Here is a 26269-nt window from a genome sequence, read left to right as displayed (position 1 = left end):
CTAGTATAGGCAGGACACAAGAGGCTATGACTTACCCTTCTAAAACATAAAATACTTACGCATCTGTAGTCTTTGTACACCCATTGAGATTCAGTACTTCAATGTTCCTACAGTTTTGTGCAAAGGTCCTTTACAGGAAAGAAAGTAAAGGGTTTGAGGTAAAACGGGCACAATTCTCGGCATTAAAAAAATAATAGAAGATACCAATAGTGGTAATAATGGATATTACTGGTACAAAATGGTATAAAAAGTTGTTCACAATTACAAATAAATTACTTTTCAACCATAAACTTTTAAACATCAATCTTTTTGTCAACCAAAGTTAAAATTATCCTAACTTCGAGTAAACAAACTTAAAAAAATTTACTCAAAGCTCCAAATGAACCATTTATAATATGGGGAATCTGGCTTTTTGGGGGGAGCACTTGTTCTTGTTTTATTCTCAAAACCACACATCCCATGACTGGGTATTTGTGTTATAAGCAGTGAATGTGTATTTGGGTTCAGAATAGCTTAGGAATATGAAAACTATTCCAGCCTTTTCTGGGTGAGACAGTGCTGTGTTCGGTGTTGTTCTTCACTTCAGTCAAGAAGATGAGTTAATCGATAGTTATGTTTTTACCTTAATGCATTGTCTCCTACTCCGAGACACCCACGAAGACTTAGCTTTCGTAAAAAGCCCCCACACCTTTTTGAAATATTCTCCACTACCCGGCCCTGTAAAAAAAGAAGACAGGTATACAAAGATAAGCCACCACATCGTTTTTGAAAAGACCACATCCTCGTTTTTAAGAGACTTCTACTCGTTTTAAAGACCTAATTAAATCAATATGAAATTTTCAACTTACTGGGAGAAAGCTTTCCTGATTAACCCATCTACTTGAAACATACCTAAACCCTATATTGTTATTTACTTTGTTCCTCTTGTAAGATACCCTGCATTTGAGGAAATGGTGCTCTGTAGTTCTCTTATGCCACTACATCAATGTAGATTCCCTCCTGCAGCCACAGGACATTAACTCTCTCTATTATTTCTGTGTATTTACTTTAGTACTCTAAATACAGCAGAGACTCAATGAACACTTCACAAAAGCTTGCTGAATGGTTTTGTAGGCCAGGCTACTTTAAATATTTACATCCATGAAGATCAGAGAATTGTGAAAAACAGAAAAATCCAGCACGTCGGTGGGTACCATTTTAAAAGTACTTTATGGGACTTCCCTGGCAGTCCAATGGTTAAGACTTTGCTTTCCAATGCAAGGGGTGTGGGTTTGATCCCTGGTTGGGGAGCTAAGATCCCATATGCCTCGTGGCCAAAAAACCAAAACATAGAACAGAAGCAATATGGTAACAAATTCAATAAAGACTTTAAAAATGGTCCACATCAAAAAAAAAGTCTTTAAAAAAATATTAAAAAATAAAAGTACTGGGCTTCCCTGGTGGTGCAGTGGTTGAGAGTCCGCTTGCCGATGCAGGGGACATGGGTTCGTGCCCCGGTCCGGGAAGATCCCACATGCCGCAGAGCGGCTGGGCCCATGAGCCATGGCCGCTGAGCCCGTGCGTCCGGAGCCTGTGCTCCGCAACGGGAGAGGCCACAACAGTGAGAGGCCCGCGTACCGCAAAAAAATAAATAAAATAAAATAAAAGTACTTTATGAAGATAATATAAAGTTCATGTGAGGTTTTTTTAACTTCTTACATGGATTCTCAAGACCACTAAGTTCCACTAGAACTTAAAAAAAAAAAAAACCAACAGAAAAAATAGCTACATCTAAATCTATTTAATCCTTATAACACAGTGAGGAAGCTATTATCCACTCTCCAGATGAGAAAACCAAGGACTACAGAGCTCAAATTCAGGTTAAAATAATTTAAGCTTAAGCCATTCTTCTCCATTTTAGAGAAAATAGGCAATACTAAGAGATAAAATATGGGGGAGAAGTGAGAAGGGAAAAAATCTCTCCCCAATAAAAGTAATCCAATTCATTCTCTACAAAAACTATAGGCTCCCCCAGAACCCAGAGTGCTCATCGAGAAGAATTTATGCAGATATCATGCTCCAATAAATTAACTCCACTTATTTTTAAATAAACAAATATGAAAAGACTTCCTTAAAAAGAGCAAACAAAGGTTCACATTTCCACCACAAAAATAAAAACAAAAATTTCTGCGTCCTATTAATACTCAATAACTCAGTATTATTTCAGTAAAATAATTCTGCTCATTCTCAAAAACTGAACCAGTTCTTGGGAAAATTGCAAGCTCCCATGAAGTTCAGATGTACTGAAATGAACAGTCTCTCTCTCCAGGGAAAGGAGATTTACGTGGTTGGGGCTAATCTGTCCTATATGCTGCAATTACATTCTAGCGAGAGAGATGGGGCCACACACCACACAGGCATACCTCGATATCCCTCTGGAAATCAAACAGGTCAATTCGCTGCCAGTTACTGCCATCCAGAGCCAGAACATTCCAGGCCTATTTTGAAGAAGAAGAGACAGAATGAACAGAAGCTGAAAATGAAGGGGAAAAGCTAGCAAAATTCAAGCTCACAATTCAACCTACTAATGATTGAAATTGACCAAACAATTTCTTAGCACCTCCACCATTAACTCCCAAAAAGTCAGTCTTATTTCTGATTCATACTTTATTCTCCAAGTAGATTATCTCATAAATGAGTGGGTACAGAAATTAGTAGCTACGAAAGATCTTATATTAGCGTGCTGGGGTAAGAACAGGTTGTGATAAGTATCATAGCCGGAAACTGTCTTCCAACTTGAGTTTCCAATCTCAAAATGAGATAATCCAGCTAATGAAAAAGCAAGTCTGTTACTCTATCCCTCAACTAGGAACGAGGTGAGTGTGAAACCAAAGAAAGAAGACGGCACTCTGAATGTCATGTGTTCAATACATATGCCATGTTCAATAAAAATATGCTATTCATAGCATCACTCGTTTGGACCCAAAACTGTGATATGGTGACCTGGGATTACAAAAGACACTATCATTTCTCAGTATACATGACAGAGACTTAATGCTTTCCTCATTACCAATTTGCTCACTCAGGCATGTTTTTCAATTGGTCATCTTTTCCTTCAACTTGATTCAGTGGTAATTTTAAACACTGAAAGTTTTAAGACTTCTCATACATTTCTTTAATTACCTAAAGGGAGGCAAGAAAGCTTCCAAGATTTTCAACCTTTCAGGATAAGGTGAAAAATGACTCCACTAAGAGTTAACCTTTTGCGGATCGTTCTGTATTTTAATCAGAAAGCCTTTAAACGTCTTCCCTACTAAATTTAAAGTGTAAACAAAAGTCTTAACACTGTTAAGTTATAAACTTAGAATATTATCTCTTACTACAACAATTCAAAACACAGATTCGATACTGAAATTCTAAAACGGAAATTAAAGATACACTTATAAGCCCCAGGTAACTATCACACAATCAGTAAGAAAGATGTCAGGGGCGTGAGGATAAACCAAGTTATTATTATAGAAATCTTTAAGGTTTTCTCAGGATTTCAATGTTACTTTTCTTTTTGTGGCTTCATATTTTTCCAACAGTTTCTTATATGGCTCCATGGGAGACAAGAGATAAAACTTTTAAAGATCATATGTTTACTAGATTCTTGGGCTAACTGCATCTCTGATTTGATACTTCTCATTTCCTCATACTACTTTCTTCACCAAGCAGGACACATGCTAAAGTGAGACTAAAATTAGGAATGACAGGTTCCTCTCTAGAGTTTTTGTTGTTTTTTTTTTTTCAAAGCAAATTAACTAAATACTTCAAGTACAGAGAATAACAGGCTAACTACCGATGTTCCAATTGTACAGATTTAATGAAAATTGGCATTGTGCTTCCTTTTAAGTTAAGACACATTAAGAAGGAAGAGGAACCTGAACATGAAAACAACAATTAAAACTCACTCAAATCAACATTCTTGAGATGAGACTGCAACCAAACAGGTTAAGACACTGGTCTGGGAATTTTGTTTCTCAATGATGACCTCAGCTTCATATGGAGACAAAAAAGAAACCCCACTCATTTGTACCAGCCATGACTAGGGCAACCACTCAGGTACCAGGAACAGAACTGTCATGAATAGAAATCATCAAAATATGCCTGATTGTTTCTTAAATAGCTGAGATACAGATTTACTATGGCTTTTAGGATGTAGAAATTACATTAAAGTTAGCAAGATGAGGTGGATTTTCAATGGCAAGTTTTGTGGGTTTTTTTTTTTGAAGGAAATTGGTGATGGAAATTTGAAGGAAAACCTGGGCCCACTTAACAGAGGTAAACACAATACTCTGATGCTGAGTATTGTGATGTAACCATATTACATACTCGGCACCTAGGACTATACCTGGTACATAGTAGGTTCTCAATAAGTATTTGTTAAACGTCAAAAAGCCATTGTCCAAAAAAAAAGCCATTGTCCAGTTTACAAAAAGATGATAACTGTACGTACTCATTCATTTTATTATGGGTTTTTTTTTTTGAAGGAAATTGGTGATGGAAATTTGAAGGAAAACCTGGGCCCACTTAACAGAGGTAAACACAATACTCTGATGCTGAGTATTGTGATGTAACCATATTACATACTCGGCACCTAGGACTATACCTGGTACATAGTAGGTTCTCAATAAGTATTTGTTAAACGTCAAAAAGCCATTGTCCAAAAAAAAAGCCATTGTCCAGTTTACAAAAAGATGATAACTGTACGTACTCATTCATTCATTTATTATTATATATCTGTATTACAATAGAGACTATGAATGATTCATAAAGCAATTTTCCCACAACAGAGATTCTATTCTTAATATTAGTGGCAGCAATAAGATTATGTTTTACTGTTTTGTCATAGTAATGTCAATTGACAAAAATGGATAAGTAAGAGTAATGCAGAAACTTGACTTTGAGAATGGAATTTGATTTGCTCTACAATTTCTTAAAAATTAAATTCTAGCTATAACCTTTTGAGAAAAAAATATAGGGAGATATCAAGAGCCTTCCATGTATGTACATAAAATGAATAAGGGAAACAATGAAATACTATATTATTACAGTTCTGAGTAAAGCCTATTCTTTTAATTTGCATGTTTAGTGCTTTTTCCTTGAAAATGTTTCTTCTGTTTGTATTACACAAATAGTCAAGAATTTCAAAAAATTAAAGTTAGAGATAGTACATATAGTAGAATTCCACTGTAGAATTAACAGGGGTTTGGGTATCCCATGGGTGAAACCACAACCTTGGAAACATAACATACAACTACCATCTGAAGTAAATAGTTGGCCTACTACAGAAGCTGATTATCATTAATGTCAGGAAGGGATGCTCTTGTAATCATGTCAGCCATTCTTACCCTGGAGACCTGAGCACAGCGACACAAGGTAACAACATCCAGAAAAGAAAATATCCTAAAAAGAGATGGAGGAAAACTTTATTATATGATGAATTACTTTCTCTTGATTTTTGCTTATAAATAATTGGTGATGTTAACACATGCACAAAAAGGCAGATGGTTCTTTAAACAATAACACAAAAAGCTGGGGCAATTTAAAATACTGCCCATAAAAATGTAGGGGGAAAAGGTAATCTTTTACTTGATAACGTACATGTAAGTACCATAACGAGTTCATTTATTCACATCAAGGGATGATAAAATATTTCTGATACTTTTAAAAGTAAAAAACCAATTTCCACATTCTGGTTATCAAAAGAAACAGGCTAGGGGATGGTTATGTTTATAAAGAATTTTACAGTTATGAAGGAAAAAAGATAAAATATTGGTAAAACCTAAAACTGAGCGACTATAAAATGTTAAATCTCTATATATTTAATTCCAATTTGGGAAATTATAAAACTCAGTTAACACATCAATGTCAGGACACACCACCTAAAATTCTTCTCAGTCTTAGAGAGGCTAAATATTTATTTTGTAGCGTTATTATTTGAAATAATTAATTTGCCTAAAGGACGATAACTCTCTATACCATAAGCCACCTGTAAAAACAGGTCAGAGCATCCTGGGAATAAAGTGAACGGGTTACTTGTGCCTACAGTTCTCCTTACTCATGAACGCCCTTCAAGATCATTTTCATCTGAATAACAAGTAAAGCTCTTGTGCAGTTGGCAAAAGGTACAACAGAGCATGTACTCTAAAGACGATATTCCTTGAGATAGCTGGAGTGTTACAAAATGGAGGTCAGGAAGCATTAATCTGGAGACGAATGAAAGCTACACTTTCTTTTCCGTTATTACTCTGAGTTAGCTTAATAGAGCAAAATTTTGTTATTTAGTGATTAGAGGCTGTCAATCACATTTTAGAACTTGGAATAAACTGAGTTAATAATTACATCAGACAAAGTTATATGCATTTTGTAAATAAAGTTTTTTGAAACTCTTTAAAATTGGGGTAATATACATAACATTAAACTTACCATTTAACCACTTTTAAGGGTATAGTTCAGGGGCATTTAAGTACATTCACACTGTTGTACCACCACCACCACCATCCATCTCTAGAACTTTCTCATCTCCCCAAACTGAAACTCTGGACACAGTAAACAATGACTCCCCATTTCCCTCTCCCCCAGCCGCTGGCAACCACCACTCTACTTTCATTCTTTACGAATTTGGCTACTCTAGGTACTTCATATGAGTGGAATCATGGTATTTGCCCTTTTGTGATGGGCTTATTTCATTTAGCACCAATGTCTTCAAGGTGCATCCATGTTGTAGCATGTAGTATCAGAATTTCCTTCCTTTTTAAAGCTGTATACCACATTTTCTACATCTGTCCATAGACGGAAACGTTGAAACTTTCTTGTTCCCCTGAGGCGGACTTGCTACCACCCTGATGGCTCTCTTTAATAAAATAAATTTCAAATGGCGGAGGAGGAACTGGTATGGTGGTGTGCTGAACTGGGCGATTGGGATTGACATGTATACACAGATGTGTATAAAACTGATGACTAATAAGAACCTATTGTATAAAAAAAAAATAAAATTCAATAAATAAATAAATTAAATAAAATAAATTTCCCACCTTTTAAAATACTGATTACAAATCATTCCCAAATAAATATATATACCCCCAGGTACCTCAATTCCTAAAACAGTAAGTTTATCTAATGCAACAAACCTTCTTACACTGCTTAAATGCTGCTGCTTTTTCCTGTCATCCACTATATAGTGCCTTTATGTGGAGCTTCATAGTCTAAAGATCCTGTTTCTGCCAAATTACCACTAATCCCTGAGCAATTTGTATAAATATAATATTACACATGGTGGGGGCACAGGAGAGAAATTTTAGATAACGATCCTAGTTAGACTTTAGTAAACTTTCAACAGATAGATTCTTTACAAAATAAAGATGGACATGAAACCTCAGACTATAGGTCAAATGCAGACCTAGGAGACTCTCTGAAGCACATGCCCCAACAATCATAATTTCATTCTTAGAATGTACTGCCTGGGGTACTTAATGTCAAAATTCCCATAAGTTGGCTTTTCACCTGGGTTTGACATTATGATACATTAAAAAGAGAGAGAGAAGACAAATACAGTCACTGTGCTCCTCTATCAAGCAATAAGAGCTTGCACTCTCCACTCCTGATTTGGCTCCCTGGTATGTGATAAGCCTCTGTGCTTAAATCGCTTCTACCACTCCACAAGCAGTCTGTCGAAATGTCTGCTATTATTTAGTAGCTTCTGACTTCTATTTATTCTACGTACTTGACAATAGAGACAATTACCTCTAGAAACCCAAATATAAGGATTGATGGGATACGCTGCCAGAGTTTTAGTTACAGTGATTGGGGGGGTGGGGGAGGATGGAGGATGGAGAGGAGGAGGTTCACAGTGAACATTTATTCTTCTAAATATGGTAACATTAACTTAAATAAAAAACATCACTATAAGTATGTATTTGTAGGATAAATCAAGGGGAAACGACAGTGACATTTCTATATGATAGGCCAGAACAATAAAACATTATACTTAGAACATTCCTGCTTTTCATCATCTTCAGGCTTGGTACCTTACACTTTAACCCTTTACATAATTCCTTCTTGAGGATACCTATTATCCATAACCAGAATGGTTATGATCAAAGAGATAAGAAAACTGACGTAGAATGAAAGGTCTGTTATTGTTGAAGGATCCTGCTTGATTGCTTCAATAAAAGTCCTCCTCCTTCTCTTATCAATAGATTGTTGAAAAACCGGCCTAGCTTTGAGGCAAAGTGGGCCTCACCTTCCCCACTCACACAAAAAGACTTTGGCCAGGTCTCTGAGACATTATGTGGAAGAAGACAGGGTCTGGTTATAAATAAATCTATTGCTGTATAAAGAAAGAAAGAAAGAAAGAAAAAAAAACCAAACCCTTAATACTAGATTTTTGGAGAACATGGAGCTGGCTGCTAAAGTAAATACCGAGAGTAGATTTGGGGATATGGTTACCCATGGTATGGTTCTGCAAAAAAGATTTATTCCCAACTTCCTTTGGCTTGACAGTCTTATGACAAAAATCCCAAACCTTCTTGAGCAATACCTCTTAATATAGTTCTGTTTATTAAATAAATTTAAAAAGCATAGCATGATCCTGGAGAAGGTATAACAAAATAAGTAATTCCATTTATATCATGGGGATATCTATGGGTACGACTCTTTTGGAGAGTAGTTCAATAGTACCCATTAAAATAAAAAACACAGGGCTTCGCTGGGGGTGCAGAGGTTAAGAATCCGCCTGCCAGGGCTTCCCTGGTGGCGCAGTGGTTGAGAATCTGCCGGCCAATGCAGGCGACACGGGTTCGAGCCCTGGTTTGGGAAGATCCCACATGCCGCGGAGCAACTGGGCCCGTGAGCCACAACTACTGAGCCTGCGCTCTAGAGCCCGCGAGCCACAACTACTGAGCCTGCGCGTCTGGAGCCTGTGCTCCGCAACAAGAGAGGCCGCGACAGTGAGAGGCCCACGCACCGCAATGAAGAGTGGCCCCCGCTCGCTGCAACTAGAGAAAGCCCCCGCACAGAAACGAAGACCCAACACAGCCACAAATAAATAAATAGGTAAATAAGTAAAGAAAGAAAGAAAGAATCCGCCTGCCAATGCAAGGGACACAGGTTCGAGCCCTGGTTTGGGAAGATCCCACATGCCGCGGAGCAACTAAGCCCGTGCACCACAACTACTGAGCCTGCGCTCTAGAGCCCGCGAGCCACAACTACTGAAGCCGCACGATACAACTACTGAAGCCCACGTGCCTACAGCCCGTGCTCCGCAATAGAGAAGCCACCACGATAAGAAGCCCGCGCACCGCAACGAATAGTAGCCCCTGCTAGCCGCAACTCGAGAAAGCCCGCACACAGCAACGAAGACCCAACACAGCCAAAAATAAAATAAAATTAAAAAAATAAAAACACAGACACTACATCCTGTAGAAGCAAAAGTATGAGTAAAGATAGTTATCAGAATGTTTATGGCAGCATTACTTGAAATATCAAAAAGTTCGAAAATGACCTTAACATACATCAATTAAAAAATGCTTAAATATATTATGGTACAAAAAAAAATTTGCACTTTGCAGCCATTTAAAAGAATGAGACAGAGCTACATGAACGGACCTAAAAAGATGTCAATGATTATTAAATGACAGAAACAAAAACAAGTTGTAGAACAGTTTTTATATGTTTTCATTTTTGAAAAATATAATAGGTACACATGAACACATGCATGTAAGCATTGTGCATATTATATATCTAAATATAAGAAGATATATGTTAGCTTTGTGGGGGAAATAGGCTTTTTGCAGGGGGGTGTTGAGAAAGCAGGAACAAGGAAGCCATTTGTTTATGATTTTTCGTTTTTTTTTAAAAAAGTGCTGGGCTCAGCACTTTTTGTTAAAAAAAATTTTTAAGGCACTAGATGCAGATCTTTGGCCACATGAGTGTTAAAGCCTGCTCCGAATGTAGAATTCTGATACTTGTCTACTGTCTGACAGAAACTATACTATATTTTCAAAGTTGCAAACCTATTCCTCATGAGACCATCGGTTTGCAGGACTTGTTCAATAAAACTATACGCTAGGGCTTCCCCGGTGGCGCAGTGGTTGAGAGTCCGCCGGCTTATGCAGGGGACACGGGTTCGTGCCCCGGTCTGTGAGGATCCCACACGCCGCGGAGCGGCTGGGCCCGTGAGCCATGGCTGCTGAGCCTGCGCGTCCGGAGCCTGTGCTCCGCAATGGGGGAGGCCACAACAGTGAGAGGCCCGCGTACCGCAAAAAAAAACAAAAAACAACGATATGCTAGTGTCTTTATTAGCAGACTACAGATGTAGGTTTGCTAGGCTCCTGTTTTACTGGGATGTATCATCTTTGTTGTAGTGGCTGGACACTCAACTAAAAATGGATGGTCTACTACTATGGGAGGGAAATGGAACATGAGTAAAGTCTCTGCCTCCAAAGAAGCAAAAATGCAGATATGCCACATGGAAAAAAAAAAGAATCCTGTGGAATATAAGTTACATTCTAGGAAAGGGAAAATGTGTTTCTCATCATTGGCATTCTTGAAAATGCTCCTGACGTATGGATGAGTGAAAATCACAGGTTGAATAAGAGCATGATGCCATTTAAGACAACTGATAAGAGGACTTCAGGTATAATTATGACATTATTGTAATTAACCATGATCTTGTGAATTCTGCCAAAAGCAACGTATGCTACCTGTAGCTATAATGGACTTATTTGAGTTTGACTCTTTAGACAAGAATGAGTTGTTATATATTAAGTTATAAAAGCTCTCTGTACTTGCTTAGTTATTAATGTGAACACAAAGATGACATCTTCCATATTACTCACTGAATCAAAGCTGGTACACATAATCTGCTACATGAGATAATCTTCAACCTCCTACTGTGCTTTGGTCCCCCATTCCTTTTAAACTTGAACATCAATGCAAAATCACTCTTAAATAAACCAGATGCACAACCCTGGCCATAAAGGAGAGAAAACTAAGTCTCCTACTCATTTTTGAAATGACCTTATTTCAAATAAGAAATACGAAGAGGAGACACATCAGACAATTGGTCTTGTTATCCAGTTACTTACAGTTAACTATTATTTTTTTAAATTTTAATTTATTTATTTCATTTTATTTTTGGCTGTGTTGGGTCTTCGTTGCTGGGTGCAGGCTCTCTCTAGTTGCGGCGAGGCAGGGCTACTCTTCGTTGCGGTGCGCAGGCTTCTCATCTTGGTGGCTTCTCTTGTTGCGGAGCACGGGCTCTAGGAGCACAGGTTTCAGTAGTTGTGGCATGTGGGCTCAGCAGTTGTGGCTCGTGGCCTCTAGGCGCAGGCTCAGTAGTTGTGGCACACAGGCTTAGTTGCTCCACGGCACGTGGGATCTTCCTGGACCAGGGCTCGCACCCCTGTCCCCTGCGTTGGCAGGCGGATTCTTAACCACTGTGCCACCAGGGAAGTCCTTAACTATTATTTTAACCAAGGTTATATTCAGCAGAAATTATGCAAACCTAATCTATCCATATCTGGTAATCCCATGTACAAGATGTGACCATATGAAATCTGTGACTGATTTAGCCATGGAATTTTAACTACCAAATCTAAGTAAACTCCCATTTGAGAAATTTCTCTTAGAAACCAGTGCTAGGAAGCACTCTGTTTTTATGGAATAATATGTATTTTTCTTCTTTTCTGCTAAGAATGACATTTCATTTATGCTATCAAGAAGTTTAAAGCTAAATTTGAGACCCATCTATAGCAACTACATAGGCTTGTACAAGGGTGCATCTGTTTACTTTCTGGCTTTGGTTTTCTACTTTTCTTTACATTTCTCATGACTCTGATTATTTATTTGTATTTATTATATTTGCTCCTGATCTAAGCTACCCCAGATGCTCTGGAGACAAATTAATTCTGATACTTGTCTACTGTCTGACAGAAACTATACTATATTTTCAAAGTTGCAAACCTATTCCTCATGAGACCATCGGTTTGCAGGACTTGTTCAATAAAACTATACGCTAGGGCTTCCCCGGTGGCGCAGTGGTTGAGAGTCCGCCGGCTTATGCAGGGGACACGGGTTCGTGCCCCGGTCTGTGAGGATCCCACACGCCGCGGAGCGGCTGGGCCCGTGAGCCATGGCTGCTGAGCCTGCGCGTCCGGAGCCTGTGCTCCGCAATGGGGGAGGCCACAACAGTGAGAGGCCCGCGTACCGCAAAAAAAAACAAAAAACAACGATATGCTAGTGTCTTTATTAGCAGACTACAGATGTAGGTTTGCTAGGCTCCTGTTTTACTGGGATGTATCATCTTTGTTGTAGTGGCTGGACACTCAACTAAAAATGGATGGTCTACTACTATGGGAGGGAAATGGAACATGAGTAAAGTCTCTGCCTCCAAAGAAGCAAAAATGCAGATATGCCACATGGAAAAAAAAAAGAATCCTGTGGAATATAAGTTACATTCTAGGAAAGGGAAAATGTGTTTCTCATCATTGGCATTCTTGAAAATGCTCCTGACGTATGGATGAGTGAAAATCACAGGTTGAATAAGAGCATGATGCCATTTAAGACAACTGATAAGAGGACTTCAGGTATAATTATGACATTATTGTAATTAACCATGATCTTGTGAATTCTGCCAAAAGCAACGTATGCTACCTGTAGCTATAATGGACTTATTTGAGTTTGACTCTTTAGACAAGAATGAGTTGTTATATATTAAGTTATAAAAGCTCTCTGTACTTGCTTAGTTATTAATGTGAACACAAAGATGACATCTTCCATATTACTCACTGAATCAAAGCTGGTACACATAATCTGCTACATGAGATAATCTTCAACCTCCTACTGTGCTTTGGTCCCCCATTCCTTTTAAACTTGAACATCAATGCAAAATCACTCTTAAATAAACCAGATGCACAACCCTGGCCATAAAGGAGAGAAAACTAAGTCTCCTACTCATTTTTGAAATGACCTTATTTCAAATAAGAAATACGAAGAGGAGACACATCAGACAATTGGTCTTGTTATCCAGTTACTTACAGTTAACTATTATTTTTTTAAATTTTAATTTATTTATTTCATTTTATTTTTGGCTGTGTTGGGTCTTCGTTGCTGGGTGCAGGCTCTCTCTAGTTGCGGCGAGGCAGGGCTACTCTTCGTTGCGGTGCGCAGGCTTCTCATCTTGGTGGCTTCTCTTGTTGCGGAGCACGGGCTCTAGGAGCACAGGTTTCAGTAGTTGTGGCATGTGGGCTCAGCAGTTGTGGCTCGTGGCCTCTAGGCGCAGGCTCAGTAGTTGTGGCACACAGGCTTAGTTGCTCCACGGCACGTGGGATCTTCCTGGACCAGGGCTCGCACCCCTGTCCCCTGCGTTGGCAGGCGGATTCTTAACCACTGTGCCACCAGGGAAGTCCTTAACTATTATTTTAACCAAGGTTATATTCAGCAGAAATTATGCAAACCTAATCTATCCATATCTGGTAATCCCATGTACAAGATGTGACCATATGAAATCTGTGACTGATTTAGCCATGGAATTTTAACTACCAAATCTAAGTAAACTCCCATTTGAGAAATTTCTCTTAGAAACCAGTGCTAGGAAGCACTCTGTTTTTATGGAATAATATGTATTTTTCTTCTTTTCTGCTAAGAATGACATTTCATTTATGCTATCAAGAAGTTTAAAGCTAAATTTGAGACCCATCTATAGCAACTACATAGGCTTGTACAAGGGTGCATCTGTTTACTTTCTGGCTTTGGTTTTCTACTTTTCTTTACATTTCTCATGACTCTGATTATTTATTTGTATTTATTATATTTGCTCCTGATCTAAGCTACCCCAGATGCTCTGGAGACAAATTAAATAAAGTAAATAAAAATCAAATAGGTTTCAGTTATAGCTGACATATTGATTTACATATATTAGATTAAGATACACATGAACTATTGCTAACTCATAAGACATCAATCACCTTAATATAAAATATTTAAGCCAAGAGAGAATATGTAAGAGTACAATTGTCTAGACGTATGGCCAAACCTCAACATCTACCATGCACAGCTCTTTTCTAAAGAGTTCCACATCAACTACCAGGTGATGATGCCAAGCTGGTATCTGGCTGAACCTGGCTGGACACCTGACCCGAAGGCTGCCCATCTACAGGGCAACCACTAGGCTATATATGATGTTTTGGCCCCAAAGCTCTTTATTTCAGTGTCTGAGAGGCCTTGTGTTTCCTTCTGGTTTCCTTATTTCCCACGGGTACTGGTAAATCCAAAAGAGCTAAATATAATACAGTGTCTCATGGCTTTAGTTACTATATATATGTTGATGACTTCTAAATCATGCTGATAAGCTTTAGACTTGTATATACATCTGCCTTTTGACAGCTCTACTTTGATATTTTCAATTATCAAAACAACTATTTTCATTGCTTTCCTCCCATTAGTCCTGTTTCTCCACCCACTTTCTTTATCTTAGTGAGTATTCCCACTATCTACTTAGTAGAAGGAAAAAAACTTGCGCATCATCTTTCACTCCTTTCCAATACATACCCCCACTGACAATGCATCAAATCAACCAGCAAATATGTCACCAAATGTTAACTCTTAAAAATCTCTTGATTGAGTCTATTTTCTCTCTAGCCTATTACTATCATGAGGTTCAGGCCATCACTTCCTCCCAATAAAGGGCAGAATTTTTTGTTTCAAATTTTATATAAGTAAAAATTTATTATGTAATTGTATACTTTACCACAACTATATTTATTATTACACATTTATTATAAATTATATGACTTACTATAAATTAAAATAAATTTATATACAAGTTATATACACATGAGGAAATTCACAAACCATAAAATTTACCATTTTAAAGCACACAATCCAGTGAGTTTTAGTACGTCCACAATGGTGTGCAATCATCACCACCATCTAATTTCAGAACATTCTCATCGCCCCTAAAAGAAACCTTGTACACATTAGCAGTCACTCCCCATTGCCCCTTTACTGCAGCCCCTGACAACCCCTATCTCCATGGATTTATCTATTCTGGACATTTAATGTAAATAGGCTAATACAGTATGTGGCCTTTGTGTCTGGCTTCTTTCACTTACTGTGTTTTTAATCATACATTTATGTTGTAGCACACATCTGTACTTCATTCCTTTTTATGGCTGAATAATATTCCATTATATAGATATATCATACTTTGTTTATCCCTTCTTCAGTTGATGGACATTTGGATTGTTTCCACTTTTTGGTTACTATGAATAATGCTGCTATGAACTTTCACGTATAAGTTTTTGTGTGAATATATTTGAGTATAGAAGTAGAATGCTGAGTTATATGAGGAAGGACAGCATCCACAAAGAGGGTGACCTAGTGAGCTACTGGACAAGCAGGGTGAAGGGGAAGCCTGGTGTGGGGTGTCACAGGTTGAGGGGGCTGAGAAGGATGTCCGTGTAGGTGATTCACATGACGAGTTGAAGCCCAAAAGAAGTGAGGGCATCCATACACTGGGGTGACCTACCATAATGTGTCAGTGCCTGGGCCATATGAAGAGGGCAACCACATGGAGCAGAAATCCACCATGGGTTTTGGAACCCAAGCAGAGTAGAAGGGTGTCCGTGCAAGAGGAGGGGAGTGGTCTGGCACGAGTTGTGTGAACCCAGTGGGGTGAAGATGGAATCCTTGTGAAAGGGAGCAGCCGCAGTCGGAGATTGGTTACAATCAGGAAGTCTGAGTAAATAACAAAATACATTAAGGATAACGACAGTCAGGTTTGTCACAGAAGGGAATTCAAATCTGGAAAGGGAGGAAACTAGACTTATATGGTGTTGGATTGGAAAATACAAAATAAAATATTAAGGACCTACTCATGGGGTATCAGGTTTGCAATTTATTCTAATGGCTCAGGAAGAAAAGTTTTTTGTACCATAATGCAACTTTTCTGTAAATTTGAGATTGTCAAGGAATATACTCTTCACCTTAATAATCCACATCTAGGATTTTATCCTAATGAAATCATAAAGGATGGTTTCAAATACTCAAAAGAAGAAAGATCATTATAGCTGTGCTATGATAGCAGATAACTGGGGAAACACCTAGAGTCTAACAAGGAATGGATTTTGAAAACTATGGTAAGGTTAGGAACAAGACAAGAATGACTGACAGCATCACCTTCATTCAACATTTATTTTGGAGGTTGTGGCTAAAGCAATGATGAAAAAAATTACTATAAATAATTGGAAGAGTTTTTTTTTTGGCAGGAGACACAAATATATAGAAAATCTAAGAAACAACTAAAAATTACTAGAACTAATATTAAAGGTGTGGCTAAAAGATGAAAAATTGATAGCTTTCCCTACAACTAGCAATAATAGAAACAGAATGAAATTTATTAAGAAACTGTATCATTAAGGACATGAATCAAGACAAAAATAATAACACACAATGTTCTTGGATAGCAAAACAAAAAAAGTTCATCTTGTTAATTCACAGTCACACAAGAAAAAAGGTTAAGTCATTAAGTGTCCACAGAGTTCTTAGTTATATCCAGCAGTCTATTAGGCAGAGAGGAAATTCAATAATATAAAACAACATATTTGCCTTCCAGAAGCATATAGCCTTTGTAAAAAGAAACATGTAGACACAGGGCAGCTTATGATTAACCAATATAATGTGTGACCTGAAAATATAAGTGCTGCTGAAAGTAAAAAAACAATGGGGTCAATATGGGTGGAGATAGTCAAAGAGAAAAGGGTTTTTTGTCATCACTCCTTTTTTCTCACTTTACAATCTAATTTCTATCTTTACTACTCAATTGCAGTTGTACCTTGAAGAACACTAATGGTTTTCTTGTGCTATCCAAAGGCCGTTATCAGTCTTCAATAAGCCTTATCCCTCCAAACATATTGACCATTCCCTTATTAAGAACCTCCTCTTCTGGCTTCTCAGATACCATCTTGTATCTGCCACTTACTATACTTCTGTTTTCAAATGAAGGCATTTCCCAAGGTTTAGTTCATATTCTTTTGCTTTACTGTTTACTAAAGTGCGGTTCATGGATCACTTGCACCAATGTATTAAGTGGGCCAAAAGGTCTGTTCATTTTTTTCCGTAAGGTGGCTCTAGTAGCACTTAGTTGTCTTTAACTTCATTTGAAAGAATTTTGTTAGACTGTATGTGATAGCTGTCATATCAGTGTGTGTTTAAAAAAAGACTTATCGGGCTTCCCTGGTGGCGCAGTGGTTGAGAGTCCGCCTGCCGATGCAGGGGACACGGGTTCGTTGAAAAAAAAAAAAGGCATCAAAATTGGTGAATTTTTTGTAGCCATTTTAATATTGAAGATGGAAGAAAAAACCCAACATTTTTGGCATATTATGCTTTAGTATTTCAAGAAAGGTAAAAACGCAACTGAAACGCAAAGAAAGATTTGTGCAGCGAATGGAAAGGTGCTGTGACTGATCGAACATGTCAAAAGTGCTTACGAAGTTTCGTGCTGGAGATTTCTCGCTGGACGATACTCCATGGTTAGGTAGGCCAGTTAAAATTGACAGCGATCAAATCGAAACAATACAGAACAATCAATGTTACACGCAGGAGATGGCCGACATACTCAAAATATCCAAATCAAGTGCTGAAAATAATTTGCACCAGCTCAGTTATGTGAATCGCTTTGATGTTTGGGTTCCACATAAGTTAAGCGAAAAAACCCTTCCTGACCATATTTCCACATGCGATTCTCTACTGAAACATAATGAAAACGTTCCATTTTTCTTTTTCTTTCTTTTTTTTTTTTGCGGTACGCGGGCCTCTCACTGTCGTGGCCTCTCCCGTTGCAGAGCACAGGCTCCGGACACGCAGGCTCAGCGGCCATGGCTCACGGGCCCAGCCGCTCCGCGGAATGTGGGATCTTCCCGGACCAGGGCACGAACCCGCGTCCCCTGCACCAGAAGGCGGACTCTCAACCACTGTGCCACCAGGGAAGCCCCGAAAACGTTCCATTTTTAAAACAAATTGTGATGGGTGATGAAAAGTGTATACTGTACAACAATGTGGAGCAGGGGAGATCATGGGGCAAGTGAAATGAACCACCACCAACCACACCAAAGACCGGTCTTCATCCAAAGAAGGTGATGTTGTGCATATGGTGGGATTGGAAGGGAGTCCTCTATCGTGACCTCCTTCCAGAAAACCAAACGATAAATTCCAACAAGTACTGCTCCCAGTTAGACCAACTGAAAGCAGCACTCGACAAAAAGCATCCAGAATTAGTCAAAAGAAAACGCAAAATCTTCTATCAGAATAACGCAAGACCGCATGTTTCTTTGATGACCAGGCAAAAACTGTTACAGCTTGGCTGGGAAGTTCTGATTCATCCGGCGCATTCACCAGACATTGCACCTTCGAATTTCCATTTATTTCCGTCTTTACAAAATTCTCTTAATGGAAAAAATTTCAATTCCATGGAAGACTGTAAAAGGCAACCTGAACAGTTCTTTGCTCAAAAAGATAAAGTTTTGGGAAGATGGAATTATGAAGTTGCCTGAAAAATGGCAGAAGGTAGTGGAACAGAAGGGTGAATACGTTGTTCAATAAAGTTCTTGGTAAAAATGAAAAATGTGTCTTTTATTTTTACTTAAAAAACCAAAGGCACTTTTTGGCCCACCCAATACCTAGAGTGTTTAATAGAAATATAAATTCCTTGTTCCTAGCCCAAACCTACGGATTCAGAATTTCTGAGTGTGGAGCCCAGATATCTGCAGAACTTTTTTTAAAACCACTCTCCAGGTGATTCTCACTAACATTATAAAGGTTACTAATTTATCACTCTCAAAAACATTTATAAAAGATGTGAATTTTGAGGTCAACAATTCAGGTATTTTTAAAGCAAACTGCAGAACAAGTACACCTTCATGTTTTTAACCTCCTGATCACAGACTGAAATATACCAGGCTAGAGAGATGACAATAGTGCATGGCAGCAAAGTTTTATCATTAATTTACAAATTCACATCTCTAGGTGAAGATCAATCTTTTAGTTAATCCATAACCACTGACAAAAAAATGGATGTCAAAGATGGCATCTGCCTCAGTTTGAAATCTAATACTCAAGAGAAGTGAAGGTCAAGAATCATTCTTCAGGTACTTCCCTGGTGGTATGGGTAAGACTCCATACTCCCAGTGCAGGGGGCCTGGGTTTGATCCCTGGTCAGGGAACTAGATCCAACATGCATGCTACAACTGAAGAGTCTGCATGCTGCAACTAAAGGTCCCACATGCCGCAACTAAGACCCAGCATAGCCAAAATAAAATAAATAAATACTAAAAAAAAGAATCGTTCTTCCGTCAGAACTCTTGTTAAATGATTCAAAATGGAGGATGGGGATGGGGTAGAAAGGTGGGGGTGGAGGAACATATCTCCTGTTGTACAGCTCTGACTTCTGAAACCATGTCTGTTTTATATAGTCAGAAATAAACAAAATCGGTTCTATTTCTGGTCATGGCTGAGTAAATTTTCACTGTTCTAATCTTCTAACTTCAAACTCTAAGCAAAATATAAAAACAACCATCTGGGGCTTCCCTGGTGGTGCAGTGGTTAAGAATCTGCCTGCCAATGCAGGAGACATGGATTCGAGCCCTGGTCCAGGAAGATCCCACATGCCACGGAGCAACTAAGCCTGTGCTCTAGAGCCCACGAGCCACGGCTACTGAGCCCACATGCTACAACTACTGAAGCCCGTGCGCCTACAGCCCATGCTCCACAGCAAGAGAAGTCACCACAATGAGAAGCCCACGCACCACGACAAAGAGTAGCCCCCGCTCGCCACAACTAGAGAAAAGCCCGTGCATAGCAATGAAGACCAAATGCAGCCATAAATTAATTAATTAATTAATTTTAAAAAACAAAACCACCATCTGAAGGCAATGGAGAGTGAACAAATGCAGGTATCTACTAAAGAGGAAAAGGGAAGAACAAGCGACTTTCCAGTTGTTTTGTTTTGTTTTTTCATGGGTTTTATCCTGAGGGCAGGTTGTACTTGGGGCCCTCAGAACTTGGACAGAAATCTGTGAAGGAGAACCAGAGAACAGAGTTTGGAGCAACCACAGGCAATGGGAAGTGAGGAGAGAAGGGAGAGAGCCAGAGTGAGGTGAAGGGAGCACAAATCCTGTCCAAACCTCTGAGTGACCTCTGAATACTACGTGTGTGGGGCAGACTCCGAGCTGCTAAAGTTAGAAGAACTGAACTTACATTTCAGGGGCCAACCACCAGAGGGGACACAAAGTTTGTAGGTTGGTAACTGCCAAGTTACCTATCTGCTAAAAACAAACAAATAAATCCATTGAATAAGGATGGAAAGGAAAACCCCAAACTGAATACAAACAGAGATGAATAAAATGAACTTTATTTTATTTTAATTTCCATTTATTTATTTATTTATTTTTGTGCGTGGGCCTCTCACTGTTGTGGCCTCTCCCGTTGCAGAGCACAGGCTCCGGAACACGCAGGCTCAGGCTCAGCGGCCATGGCTCACGGGCCCAGCCGCTCCGCGGCATGTGGGATCTTCCCGGACTGGGGCACGAACCCGTGTCCCCTGCATCGGCAGGTGGACTCTCAACCACTGCACCACCAGGGAAGCCCTGAACTATATTTTAAATGAATAATGTAAAAAAAGAGAATGAACCAATGTAACTTTTTTTTTCCAATGTAACTTTTGAACTCAGTATTTTCTGTATATCACCAGGCAAAAGACCAAAACAAACAAAAGTCACACCAAAAAACTATAAATAATGAATGAACTCTAATTAGATTTTTTTCACAACGTTATGGGTTATCTCATGTGCATTCTAAGATTGAGTAAATAAGTAAACATATTGTGGATAGAGCCATATTTCTGCCTTAGAGAAGACAGTTATAAATATGGAAAGGATGAGAGCTAAAATGAGCCCTATGGTATTAGACTGGGATTGCGGGTGTTAGTATAAACTAGTTATGTAAGAGTATTGTCATTTTTAATCTATCTATCCACCTATATATAGATACAGACAGACATAAAATTGCATAAAGATATGTTTACGTACCACCCACCCCCAAACATGTATTTAGCTCTACCTGATGAGAAGATCTACGAGCAATGATGCTCCAGTAGCAATAAGCATAGCTAGGGTAGAGATCTTAGCTTCTAAATACCATTCTCCACTAAAAAACATCCCTGAGCTCCTTGCAAAAATGTCTGATTCCAGGACTGGGTCAGGAAAAGTACAAGAAGGTCCTAGAATATCTTGTGTCAAAAAACAAGGATAGTGGAGCGGCTGGGCCCGTGAGCCATGGCCGCTGAGCCTGCACGTCCGGAGCCTGTGCTCCACAACGGGAGAGGCCACAACAGTGAGAGGCCCGCGTACCGCAAAAAACAAAACAAAAACAAACAAACAAAAAACGAGGATATATTCAAACAACGATGGGGCATATTCCAAGAACATAGAATATAACTGTAGGGGCTCCCACTGGCTAAGTCTGAAACATTCTGAGCAGAAAATAAGGATAACCCAAATGGGATTAAAACACACTGAATAAAGTAGGAATCCATGAGTCTATATTGATATTAAAAAATAAAGGAAAAAATGGGATAGAACAAATACTGAAGCCTGCGCACCTATAGCCCGTGCTCCACAACAAAGAGAAGCCATCGTAAAGACCCAATGCAGCCAAAAAAAACCCCCCAAAAACAAAAACTAGCTTCACAATATCAAGCTGAGCCTGGTGGGAGTTCACAGTATTAGGATGTTTAATGATAGGAAGACAAAAAGGACTCGGAAAAAAAATAGTATCTTCGCATAGCCAGGTGGCTCTTAGTCTCAAAACACAAACAGCTCTGTGTGTCCACATATACACGACCTAAACAAAGGCAGTGTGTCTAATCTTATTAATAGTCCATCACTACCATGCTATCAAGGCAGCACAGGAGTTGCTACTGGCTAAGAAAATCTGGAGCCAAACAAGAGCTGAAGTCTCTCCCTGACAGACCTAAAATAAAACATCCAATTTACTCCTCAGAATATTTTGTTGTTGTTGCTCCTCCAGGCAATGAAGTGTAAGGCTTGGAAATATTAAAATAGCAAATTGTGGGATTTCCCTGGCGGTCCAGTGGTTAGGACTCCACGCTTCCACTGAAGGGGGCACAGGTTCGATCCCTGGGCGGGGAACTAAGATCCTGTATACCGTGTGGCACAGCCAAAAAAAAAAAGCAAATGGCAATTATGAAGAAACATGCAAACCAGGGAGGAGATGAAGTTGTATACACAGGCAGCATCCAATTTACTAATGGACTGTACGTGCAAAGTTTGTAAATTCTCCAATATAAACAGTATCACAAATGACAGCTTGCTTGCCAGGCAAACCTTAGGAGAAAAAAATCCTAAACTACAATACTGTGTATTATGCAAAAGAGATTGAGCCTCAAATCTTGTAGTATAGCTAAATCAAAGACACTTTGCCTCTGTCCACAAAGGGGAACAATAATCTCACATCTGAAATGTTCTTCTCCCTCACTCTTCTTCTCTGTCCAGTTAATCACTACTTACCCCTTTACGACTCAACTCATGTCTCATTTCCTTGAAAGCATCTTCTGAACTCTCCAAGGTTGGTTGTAAAGTCCTACATGTGAGCTTGCTGTAATGGTCTAGGCAAACCTCCATTACAGCTCTATATTGATTATTTTCTTGTTGGTGTTTTCTACTACTCGCTGAGCTTCTGAGGACAACGACTCCTGTTTATTTCTATATCTAACATAATGCCTGGTACACTGCATGTTTGCTCCTATAGTAAGGTTGAAAGAAATTCCAACTATGTAACATTTTGGAAAAAGCAAAACTATGGAGATCAAAAGGGAGAGAGATGAATAGGCAGAGCGTGAAGGATTTTTAGGGCAGTAAAAATACTACGTATGATATTGTAATGATGGATATATTATTACACATTTGTACAAACCCATGGAATCTACAACACCAAGAGTGAACCCGCATGTTTGAGGCTGGGGGTACGTGAGAAATCTCAGTACCTTCTCATTTTATTGTAAACCTAAAACAGCTCTACAAATACAAATTCTTTAAAAGAAAGAAAGTTGAAGGAATACAAAGTAGTAGAATGAGGTCTGTAGTAATTTTTAAACTGTGCCATTCTGCTAATGCAAAATTCTCTCACCAAGAAAACGTATCGATTAATTGCAGTAGCAAACTCAAATGAAAATGCATCATGCATACATGGTATAGGAAAAAACCAGCCTAAATATATGTTTAGTCATATATGTAACTACTGTGTTAAAAATCAGTAAAGAACAAAATGTACTGACTTATTTTTCTTGGTATTTAATTAAATTTATCACTTGAGCCACTTCCTCCCCAAAAGGTTTAAGGGAATATAATTTAATTATTTCTTGATATTGCATAGCTTTCATAAAGAAAATCACTTGTCATCCTATACAGTGAAATCCTCATGGGTAACTAAGTCTCCTCATTAAATAAGCAACCCTGTACTGTATTGGTTTTGAATGTTACTATTTATTTTTAATTGAAATAACACTGATTTATAACACTGTATAAGCTTCATGTGTACAACATTATATTTCTACTTCTGTATACCCTATAACAAGCTCACCACCAAAAATTTATTTTCCATCCATCCACCATACAGCTGACCCCCTTTACACCTTTCGCCCTCCCCACCACCCCTTCCCACCTGGGATCCACTGCTCTGTTCTCAATCTTACTTGTTTGTTGGTTTGCTTTTTTTCTTTTTCTCCTTTCTCTTTTTTTTGTTAGCAGCACCACGGGGCACGCAGGATCTTAGATCCCCGACCAGGTGCCCCCTGCACTGGAAGCGTGCAGTCTTAACCACTGGACCACCAGGGAAATCCCCTGCTTTTGTTTTTAAAATTAGTTTTTATATATTCTCCCTTACTATCAGATTGCTACTTCTTAAAACTCAGTGGACCCTCTATTAACATAACTCTTCTGATCCCATTTTTACGTACTGCTATTCATAATCAAATTTGTAATAACTGTGTCTAAAGAAAAAAAAAAAAAGAAAAGGAGTACATAGGGCCTGAGAAATGGCTGGCATGCATCCTCTGAGTAAAATGCCCATTTGTTCTTCCAGCTTGCTTCCTGTTTCTTTGATTTGTTCTGGACAATTGAGAAGGCTAGAAAACTAAATGCTCAGTAAGAGCAATATTGGTTTTCTGTTCTTTCGTTCAGGAACATCTGCCAATGCACCTTAAAGTTGACAGATGATCACTTTTGGTAGTCTTAGCATCTAATCACATCATTTTATGGTCTATGAGTAAAAAACAGAAATCAGTAGTAATACACATAACATTTTTATTGCACTTCCTATGTGCCAGGCACTCTTCTAATAAGCACTTTACATTTATCAAGCCTTTTGATCCTTAGGATAACTCTAAGAGGTAGGTACTAAAATCCTCAATTTACAGCTAGTAAATGACAGAATCCAGGTGTTCAGATTCCAGAGTCCATGTTCTTCACCATTATGTGCCTTTAAAAGTAAGAAAACACACAAACCCCTATCTGCCCTGAATTCCTGGCAAATACACTGAATGAAAATCTACTAGATATCATCAATGTTGTAAGCTTCCTGGAAGAGAATATAAGATAGCATGTGTACAGAAAAGAGTTCACATAGCAGGCCTATCCTTATTAGAAAGGCCTGCTTGCAATGCTGACCCTTGGATGGCATTTGAGAATTTGGATTGGGGAGGGTTCCCACTATTTCCTGATAAGCTTCCCTGGTAGACAACATTTTACTTTTTTTTGTTATAACTTGTTTCTGGAGGAATTAAGCACATCCTGTGTGACTCCACTGGGAAAGGACTCATAAGCCTACACCGGGTTTCCTCTCTATTTCACTCCATGCGCCTTTTCCTTTTGCTAATTTTGCCTTGTATCTTTTCCCTGTAATAAATCATACCCATGAGGATGACTATATGCTCATAGCCTTGAGTCCTCCCAGTAAATCACCAAACCTAGGAGTAGTCTTGGGGACCCCCAACACAGCATGATTATCTCTTTTAGACAAAAAATCCCAGCCAATTCATTCTTTCCATCTAAGTTCAGAAAGTTCATCTACCAACTCACATGTACGTATTACATGTTACATGACAATTATGACCCAACACCCCAAGAGTTGAAAAATTAATGAAAAGTTTCAGATTCTTATAAGCAATGATAATCCTCATTCTGAAACTGCACTTTGTTTTATAGCCAAAAGGGCATGTGTGGGCTCAAGCAGTCTTACCACTCACACTATTATCACAGTTATCAATATCATCCTCAGAAGGAATCTTCGAGAAACAAAGATTCACTTTGCATTTCACTTTAATGAATGTAATGTAATTTCACTTTACATTAGCTCTTTTAATGTAATTTCACTTTCCATTAGCTCTTGGAAAACACATAAGAGTCTCTATCTTATAAACATTGACATTCATTTTTCAAGAGGTACTTCTAAATAAATGCATATGGTTCTTCTCTCAAAGGAAGTACTGTCGATCCTGCTAACTGAATTTCACATTATGCAAGCAGTGGATTCCAGCTTGCTAGAGCATTACTAATAAACTTTGTTTCAAAAAGGAAGGAGGAAAATTAGTAAGGTAAAGTAAGTTACAGTTAAGAAAACATAAGAACACTTCCTTAATTCATTGGTAACTTGGTTGTGGCTCTGGATTTGCAAGAAAATAGTACAGCCCTAGTAACACAACTTTTCTCCTTGTAGATTGATATATGGTGGATCAAATAATGTTAACATGTAACTTAAAATCTAATCAAACCAAATATTCTATGCTACTTATTAATCTGTATTTTTAAAAATAGCTAATACAGGGACTTCCCTGGTGGCACAGTGAATAAGACTCCATGTTCCCAATGCAGGGGGGCCCGGGTTCAATCCCTGGTCAAGGAACTAGATCCCACATGCATGCCACAACTAATGAGCCAGTGAGCCGCAACTAAGTAGCCCACGTGCTGCAACTAAGGAGCCCATGAGCCACAACTAAGACCTGGTGCAACCAAATAAATAAATAAAAACATAGTTTTAAAAAGTCTTTATTGAATTTGTTACAATATTAAAAAAAATAAAATAAAATAGCTAATACACAGACATGGTATGAAATTCCAAACACACAGACACACACACACACACACACACACACACACACACACACACACACACA

At 38.6% G+C, this 26269-nt stretch overlaps 1 protein-coding gene across 2 annotated transcripts in view; it reads right to left on the bottom strand.

Annotated features, from left to right (window-relative positions):
• The window catches only part of FBXL20 (F-box and leucine rich repeat protein 20), a 110329-nt gene that overhangs the window by 30832 nt on the left and 53228 nt on the right, over positions 1-26269 (bottom strand). For both annotated transcript variants that reach the window (XM_024743443.1, XM_024743450.1), the window contains exons 3-6: positions 5373-5427; positions 2403-2477; positions 623-717; positions 60-128 (exon numbers count right to left, since the gene is read on the bottom strand). In XM_024743443.1, the coding sequence (XP_024599211.1) occupies positions 60-128; positions 623-717; positions 2403-2477; positions 5373-5427 (294 nt within the window). The remainder of the gene's footprint in view (positions 1-59; positions 129-622; positions 718-2402; positions 2478-5372; positions 5428-26269) is intronic.

The sequence above is a fragment of the Neophocaena asiaeorientalis genome, unplaced genomic scaffold, assembly GCF_003031525.2.
Source record: "Neophocaena asiaeorientalis asiaeorientalis breed wild unplaced genomic scaffold, Neophocaena_asiaeorientalis_V1.1 scaffold1, whole genome shotgun sequence".
Taxonomy (NCBI): domain Eukaryota; kingdom Metazoa; phylum Chordata; class Mammalia; order Artiodactyla; family Phocoenidae; genus Neophocaena; species Neophocaena asiaeorientalis.
This window is presented reverse-complemented; position numbering and strand designations above follow the sequence as displayed.